The sequence below is a fragment of the Primulina tabacum genome, unplaced genomic scaffold (genome assembly GCF_025594145.1).
Source record: "Primulina tabacum isolate GXHZ01 unplaced genomic scaffold, ASM2559414v2 Contig701, whole genome shotgun sequence".
NCBI lineage: Eukaryota > Viridiplantae > Streptophyta > Magnoliopsida > Lamiales > Gesneriaceae > Primulina > Primulina tabacum.
Window position 1 is genome coordinate 45,456 of NW_027459859.1, and position 8,915 is coordinate 54,370.

At 40.2% G+C, this 8,915-nt stretch overlaps 1 protein-coding gene across 1 annotated transcript; it reads left to right on the plus strand.

Moving 5' to 3' along the window:
- Positions 1–417: 417 nt before the first annotated feature.
- Positions 418–3,624, plus strand: LOC142534817 (uncharacterized). Its single transcript, XM_075641547.1, has 4 exons — positions 418–604; positions 1,224–1,544; positions 1,870–2,504; positions 3,466–3,624. The coding sequence occupies exons 1-4, from the start codon at positions 418–420 to the stop codon at positions 3,622–3,624; spliced, it is 1,302 nt and encodes a 433-aa protein (XP_075497662.1).
- Positions 3,625–8,915: the final 5,291 nt, after the last annotated feature.

Here is an 8,915-nt window from a genome sequence, read left to right on the forward strand (position 1 = left end):
GCTTATTGTCTTATTTGAGTTGTATGTGTGTATTTATTATACTGTTTCTGCTACACTGATGTAGATAGTGGTGATTGCACTATTTTGTCGTATATGCATTATTATTATTTCGTCGAAAAGAAAAAATTTTATGCATATGACGTCACATGTTGCATGATTACGTGGCGAGGTTTGGGGCGCCACATTTGGTGGTATCAGAGCATATGTTAGATGTCTGGGATGGTTAAGAGTTGTTTGTGATGAGGGAGTTGGGTGACGATATTATCTGCGTGTGTCTGTGCATTTGACTTGTTATTGATGATTTCTCGATATGATTGATTGTTCTTTAGTTGCGTGTACTTTCGTGCGAAAGGTGTGATGATGATTACTGGATTGTAATTGTTAAATGTTATGATTAACAATTTGATTTATCTAGTGATGGAAGCTAGAGAACAGGTACATCCACACGAGGAAAAAGAGGTTGACAGTGGGTTTGGACAGATGAATCCATTGCCACCTCCTCCTATGGGACAGGCACCTGCAGATCAGCCTTTATTGCCTGGTGAGTTGACTTTGGCACAGTTCAGCAGTTATCTTCCGCCGAGATTTGATAGTTCTGAGACTGGTGAGCGAGCCGAGGAGATGATTGAGGATAGAGCAGATATTTGTGACCGCTCCGTGTGCTAGGTCTGCTTGGTTACGATTGGCTACATTTCAGCTTTCGAAATGTATTATTGTGGTGGCAGACGACTGAGGCCGGATTGAGAGCTCAGGGCCGTACTGTTGATTGGGATGTGTTTCGGTCTCGTTTTCTTGATAAATATTTTTCTATAGCAGCCAGACAAAAGAAAGAGAAAGAATTTGAGGATTTGAGACAGGGTAGTATGTCTGTTGCTGAGTATGACTCGATATTCTGCATTGGAAATATGTGCCACATATTGCTACGAATGTTCATGCTAAGATGAGGCATTTCTTGAAAGGGTTGAAGTTAGAGTTATTTGATCGTGTGCAATCAACAACCCTATCATTTGAGGATGCAGTGACGAGGCTGAGATGGCTGAGTTGTTATGCAGGAGTATGGGGCTCAGGGACGATTATCAGAGCCGACTAGGGAGTCATTGCGACCTCAGGGACAGTCTTTTAAATATCAGAAGGGTTCATCTTCTTCTTCAGCATCATCTGGGAAGCGTCGATTTGATTCACGACGTGTTGAGAGTCGTGGGGGCAGTTCTCAGTCTGTTCAGGGCAGAGAGAGTCCAGAGCAGTGAGATGTTATCGTTGTGGGGGACCTCATCTGATCAGAGAGTGTACACAGACCGAGATCACCTGTTTTGAGTGTGGCGGTGTTGGTCATCTGGCGAGACAGTGTCCTAGTCGTGAGGGACAGCGAGAGCCTAGGAGTGCTAGAGGTAGATCCTCAGAGAGAGGAGGACGACAGCCTCAGCAGTTTACACCACGACCTTCTGGAGGACAGCCACGTATGCAGGGAGCTGGTCCGCCTCAGGCACAGGTGTATGCTTTGACACGAGAGCAGGCAGAGGAGGCACGAGAGGAGATGATAGCGGGTAAGTGTTATTTATGTTCTTATCCTGCTTATATTCTTGTTGATACTGGTGCCTCGCATACTTTTATATCGAAGAGGTTTGTGGTTGAGCATCATATGCGCTCGTCTCCATTGTCTATGCCTCTTTCTGTTTCGACACCTTCTGGAGTTGATATATCAGTTGTATCTATGATATCAGATGGTATTATTTCTTATGAGGCTATGAGCTGAGATCTGATATGATTATTCTAGAGATGACTGATTTTGATTGTATTGTGGGAATTAATGTGCTGAGGAGATATTGTGCGACAGTTGATTGTTATCAGCGGTGGTATATTTTTATACAGATGAGAAAGAGCGTTGGACATTTTATGGGAAGGGTTCTCGTCCCCGTGTTCCGTTGGTATCTGCCATCCGGATGTCTCGGTTATTGGAGCATGGGCATGAGGGTTATCTTATTTATGCTGTAGATGTGACAGAAAAGAAGAAGGAGGTGGGAATAGAGGAGATACCTATAGTTGCTGAGTTTGCCGATGTATTTCCTGATGAGATTCCAGGCTTCCCACCAGCCCGTGAGGTGGAGTTTGGGATCGAGTTGATGCCAGATACTTCCCCTATTTCTCGTACTCCTTACAGAATGGCACCAGCAGAGTTGAGAGAGTTGAAAGCCCAGTTGCAGGACTTGCTGGACAAGGGATACATTCGCCCTAGTGTATCGCCTTGGGGTGCACCAGTCTTATTTGTGAGAAAGAAAGATGGAACTATGCGGCTTTGTATCGACTATCGACAGCTGAATAAGGTAACGATTAAGAATAAATATCCCCTCCCTCGTATTGATGATTTGTTTGATCAGTTACAGGGAACCTCAGTATATTCGAAGATTGATTTGAGGTCAGGATATCATCAGATACGAGTTAGAGAGAGGATATTCAGAAGACAGCATTCAGGACCAGATATGGGCATTACGAGTTTTTGTTATGCCGTTTGGGTTGACGAATGCTCCAGCTGTGTTCATGAGTTTGATGAATAGGGTATTTCAGCCTTATCTCGATCGATTTGTTATTGTGTTTATTGATGATATATTGATATTCCAGGAGTGAGGCTGAGCATGCAGGGCACTTGCGTTCAGTGTTACAGGTGTTGCGAGATAGACAGTTGTATGCCAAACTCAGTAAGTGTGAGTTTTGGTTGGATCGAGTGGTCTTCTTGGGTCATGTTATATCGAGAGATGGGATTTCTGTTGATCCAACGAAGGTCGAAGCCGTGTTACAGTGGTCTGCACCTACATCTGTACCTGAGATTCGTAGTTTCTTGGGTTTAGCAGGTTATTATCGTCGATTTATCGAGGGATTTTCAAAGATTGCTAGGCCTTTGACACAGTTGACTCAGAAAGGTGTGCGATTTCAGTGGTCTGAAGCATGTGAGAGGAGTTTTCAGGAGTTGAAGCACCGACTGGACTGCACCGGTGTTATCAATTCCTACAGAAAATGAGAGGTTTGTTGTTTATACTGATGCATCATTACATGGTTTGGGATGTGTTTTGATGCAGGATCGACATGTTGTGGCATATGCCTCGAGACAGCTGAAACCACACGAAACAAGGTACCCTGTGCATGACTTGGAGTTGGCAGCCATTATCTTTGCCTTGAAGATATGGCGACACTATTTATATGGTACCTCTGTACGCGATTTATACTGATCATAAGAGCTTGAGATTTTTGTTTACCCAGACAGAGTTGAATATGAGACAGAGACGATGGTTAGATTTGCTGAAGGATTATGATTGTGAGATTGAATATCATCCTGGTCGAGCCAATCTTACAGCTGATGCATTGAGCCGTAAAGTGAGTTGTACTGCAGAGGATGTGAGTCGTTTATCAGCTATGATGATGTCTTGTTGTTCCTTGGGATATGATTTTGATATCTCGACGACTCCTATCCAGGTATCTACCTTATTAGCTGAACCTGATATATATGGTTGTATTCGTGATGCACAGATGACAGACGAGAGAGTTCAGCGATGGAGGGAGTTAGTTTCTCAGAAACAAGATACTCGTTTTAGAGTGGCTGATGATGGTAGTTTGAGGATGAATGATAGATGAGTAGTTCCTGATATATCTGAGTTGCGCCAGGCCTGTTGCGGCGTGCACATTGTAGTCGATATTCTATCCACCCTGGTGGCAAGAAGATGTATAAGGATCTACGCTATCAGTTTTGGTGGAAGGGAATGAAACGTGATGTGATTGATTTTGTACGTCGATGTCTTAATTGTCAACAGATCAAAGCTGAGAGGAGAAGGCCGGGAGGTGAATTGAGGAGTTTAGAAGTGCCGACTTGGAAATGGGAGCACATATCGATGGATTTTGTGACTCATTTGCCAAGAAGCACTGGAACTATTGATGCTATTTGGGTGATTGTTGATCGATTGACGAAAGTTGCACATTTTATACCCTATAGCATGAGTAGTACGTACTTGACGATGGCACAGTTGTATATACGAGAGATTGTACGGTTGCATGGGATTCCAGTGTCTATTATTTCTGATAGAGATCCTCGATTTACTTCTCATTTTTGGGAAGGATTGCAGACTGCGATGGGGACAGAGTTGAGATTGAGTACGGCTTATCATCCCCAGACAGATGGTCAGACTGAGCGTACTATTCAGACGCTGGAGGATATGTTGCGTGCGTATGTTATGGATTTTAAATCTGTTTGGCAGTCATCTATTCCATTGGTAGAGTTTGCGTATAACAATAGTTATCAGAGTAGTATTCAGATGGCTCCATTTGAGGCATTGTACGGGAGACGTTGTAGATCTCCGTTATACTGGGATGATGTTGATCGAGCTGCAGTTACCGTCCTGATATGATTCATGAGATGGAACAGAAAGTAAAGTTGATACAGCAACGATTGAAAGCAGCTCAAGATAGACAGGCCGCCTATGCCAATAAAGACGAAGACCTTTAGAGTTTCAGCAGGGCGATCGAGTATTTTTGAAAGTTTCTCCTTTTCGTGGCACAGTGCGATTTGGCATGAAAGGAAAGTTGGCACCGAGGTATGTTGGCCCGTATGAGATATTGCAGCGGATAGGCACTTTGGCTTACCGATTGGCTCTACCTCCATCTTTATCTGGTATTCATGATGTGTTTCATGTATCGATGTTGCGGAAGTATGAGCCGGATCCTTCACATGTGTTGGATATTTCTGAGGTTCAGTTAGATCCTGACGTGTCTTATGTTGAGAGACCAGTTTGTATTTTGGATCGATCTGAACGAAGCTTCGTAGTAAGCTTATACCGATGGTGAAGGTTCAGTGGGAACATAGAGGTGTCGAAGAGGCCACTTGGGAGAAAGCGGCATATGAGAGAGCTCTACCCCTACTTATTTGATGGTATGACGTATCTTTATTTATGCATGTTATTACTGTTGTTGATTAATTTCGGGTCGAAATTCATTTAAGGGGGGTAGAAATATAATGCCTGAAGTAAATATCAGAAGTTATGGATTTAGTAATAGGATATTACTAAATAATTAATGATTTTTAACGATAGAATATGATATTTTGGTCATATGAAGTCCAAATAATTTGAAATTTGGATAGAACGTAGAACACCGAAATATAGAAGTTGCATGTTTTGAGTTTTGGAAAATTTGGTCGTTTGACTGGACCTCGGTAAAATCCTCTGTTGTTTAATTTCTTTGGTATATCTTTTATAATCCTTTTATGTTTTGTAAAAGTTCCAAATATGAATCTTATATTCATTATTATTCTGAGATTTAAATTTTTCATTTTATTAGCTCAATCAGTGTTGAATATGGTATATGGAAAAGTTTGTTAAAACAAAGCCACATATCAGATTCCTCATCTTGATCCCAATTCTCAGTTGAGGCGGTGGATTGAAATGAATCAATCCACCAAAACCAACAGACGCACGAACAGGTGAGAAAGAGAGGAAATAATATTTTGAGATTTTCTTTTCGATCTTGTGACTTATCGGTTTATCCAATCGACGAACCGACTTCAGTTTTGAGATCGTTGACACGAGGTCTTCGATTTGAGGTATAAATTTTATAGTTTTGGTGATGTTTGAAATTCGTCGATTTTTGGAATAAATCTGATAAATTGTTAAATCATACTGATATTGAAGATTGTTGAGTAGTGTATGATTTTAACGAAGAAGAGAAGATTATAGTGGTGTTATTTTGAATTATTCCCAATTTATTATAATTAGGGATTTTTAATCGTTGGATTGAGATTTGAGAGTTGTTTGTCAGTTGTTATTAATTCTGATTATATATTCGGAGTCTACGAAGTATAGGCTACACGTTGATATAAAGTTTTCGTAATTTGACGGATGTTGTAAATTAGCCTATTATTTGAAGTTAATTAATTAGGGTGTATTTGATGGTAGTATTGTGAATTAAATACACCAGAATATTAAATTATTGAACAATACAAATTTATAATCGAGTTTTATGTTTTTTGAATTAATTGTTGTTGGGCTATTTGATGTTATATTGAGGCTGTTATAACTGTGTTGATACGATGACAATGATCTGATAATTATTGTTGAATTATTTAGATACATCACAAGCCTCAGGATCAAAGAAATAGCCAGATTGTATATATACTCGATTATCAGGTACGTGTTGACGTACGAGCATATGTTGTTATTGTTTAGTATTGATGAATACTATTGTGTTGAACGATGATAAATCACCGGAATTGGGTGATTTGGTATTATATTGTGTTGTTTTTATTGTTGATATTGTTGACTATCGTTGTTGGGAGACGTCTCATTGATGTTGTCACGTTGATGTTGTTCGTTCAACGATATTGCTGTCGTCGGTGTTGGGGTGAGACGTATCGTTGATGTTGTTATCCGTTCGGCGATATTGCTGTCGCCGGTGTTGGGTGCGACGTATCGTCGATGTTGTTGTTCGTTCGACGATATTGCTGTCACCGATGTTGGGGTGCGACGTATCGTCGATGTTGTTGTTCTTTCGACGATATTGCTGTCGCCGGTGTTGGGGTGCGACGTATCGTCGATGTTGTTGCATTGTGATGTTGTTGAGGTTGTTGTGGCTGATTGTCCAGAAACGGCAAATGGGGTATTTCTATTATGATTTCAGTTATATTTTATGTTGTTAATATAACTTTTATGTATTGTGATGATGATTGTTGTATATGCTCACCCTTTGAGGGCTGTTTCTGTTGGGCAGGTTACAGGACTATGCGTGAGATATGATAGTGGTGAAGGACTAGGTGTGTCTAGTCAAACAGTCTTGTAGTTGATAGTAGATAGAGGCGTATAGCTTATTGTCTTATTTGAGTTGTATGTGTGTATTTATTATACTGTTTCTGCTACACTGACGTAGATAGTGTGGTGATTGCACTATTTTGTCGTATATGCATTATATTATTACGTCGTCGAAAAGAAAAAATTTTATGCATATGACGTCACATGTTGCATGATTACGTGGCGAGGTTTGGGGCGCCACAGGTTGAGTCCAAACATTTTAAACAAAGGCATGACAACAAACGTTTTCTACCAACTACATATTTGGTTTACGATTTTTTTTTTGTCATTGAGTTGTTTAAGGAGTGTTCAAACCCTGGCTGTCCTATGGTCTGTAGCCATGGTTAGAACCCTACCTTAACATGTCTAGGACGTGACCAAATCATCATTTCAAAGATTGGTTCATGGGTCCATCAAAAGTTCACCAATACAACATAAGTGCATTTCGGTGTTCTCCATTTTCTGTGTGTGTACACTTTCGGTTTTTGGGTGTTGTTTGGATTATGGTTGGTTTCTAGCCCATAGCCATGGTTCATACAACACTCCATCATGTCTAGATCAAGCCATGTTTGATCAAATGACCACTGGAACGACACAAGACATTAAAACAAATTATTACAGCATACTACGCATAAAGGGTTGTCTCGGCAGCAACTTTGAGTTGTTCTAGGTGGCTACTTGGGTTGTGGTTGTCTTTCAGCCCTTAGCCATGGTTCAAACCATACCTTAGGATGTTGGTAAGGGTCTCTGCTCGGTGGTTCAAGCCCCAATGGCCAGGAGATTCATAAATTGAGCAAAACAAGCAAGCTTCTACTGCTGCACTTTTGACAGCAACTTTGAGTCACGGTTTTGGGTGATTGTTTGAGTTCTTGGTTGGCTTTTTGCCAATGGCCTTGGACTGGACAGTACCTTAATGAGTTAGGAAAGTCGTGTTTTTGGCCGTTTGTGATTTGATCGAGTTTAGAGGTCATACGAGAATTTACGGTGAAAGGTGCCAAAATGACTATCGAAAGAGTGTTTTATGTTTTTGGATTTCTTTCACCCATTTTCGTGTTTTACAGTCATTATGCATGTTTTTCAGTATGTTTGGGGTATTTTTAATCATGGTTAAACGTCGGTTTAATGTTGGTTCGGGTTGGTACGAAGCCATGATTAAAAATCAAGTTATTGGTTCTATTCGTCTCTTTTTAGTTCGATTGTTAAGTTTTTGTCAAGTTAAGATTTATTGCATGTGTCACATATTAGAATTAAGTCGCAGCAAGCCTGGGAGCGATCCAACTCATCCGGTAAAAATAAGGTTATAATTATATTACGTGCATAAAAATATAAAATGTTTATTTTTGAGATATATGCTATATGTATTGTGGCCACCTTATGTTTATGGGTTTGGAAGTCGGTAGGCGCAACCGAGGACCTCTCCGCCCAGTGACTTACGACCGGTTATGATTATGTATGGGTACGAACATCCAGTCTAAGGGCTGTGATTGATTTCTACCGCCCAGTATACTGTGGTTTAGTCTGATCAGGCGCTTACGCTATGTTATGGGCCACTTGCTTAGAAACATTATCTCTACCAGAAAATTATGATATGTTTGACAGAGCCCTATTGAGCAAAGCTTTTACGTATGATTTTCAGATATGCACGTAGTTATAACTATTCATGATACGATTTTCACAGTACGCTTTACGTTACTTTATTTTTACGTTGCATGCGATTTTATGTTATATTTACTTGTTATTCATGATATATACATGTTGAGTCTTTAGACTCACTAGACTTGATTGTTGTAGGCACTGATGAGGTCGAGGCCGAGGGCGGAGACCAGTGAGTTGGCTTGGGACAGCAGTAGTAAACCCGAGGACCTCATGATTTAGTTTATGCACCTTTTATCATTCAAACTCTATTTTAACATGTTGGATTATTTTTAAATTTCTGTTTGAAATACTGTGTTGACTACCGCTGTTATTTTAAAGTTAAGTTATTTACATGTTTATTTTATAAATTGGGCGAGTTATTTATTTATTTAGAAAATTTTAATAATTCCGAAAAATTATGAATACGAAATACGGGCCTTTACAGTTGGTATCTGAGCA

Excerpts from the sequence above, each read along its gene's own strand:
- LOC142534817 (XM_075641547.1), top strand. The coding sequence starts at position 418 with ATGGAAGCTAGAGAACAGGTACATCCACACGAGGAAAAAGAGGTTGAC. Across the intron at positions 605-1,223 it reads ATTTGATAGTTCTGAGACTG|GGCAGAGAGAGTCCAGAGCA; the intron begins GTGAGCGAGCCG and ends CAGTCTGTTCAG. Across the intron at positions 2,505-3,465 it reads TTACGAGTTTTTGTTATGCC|GTATCTACCTTATTAGCTGA; the intron begins GTTTGGGTTGAC and ends ACTCCTATCCAG.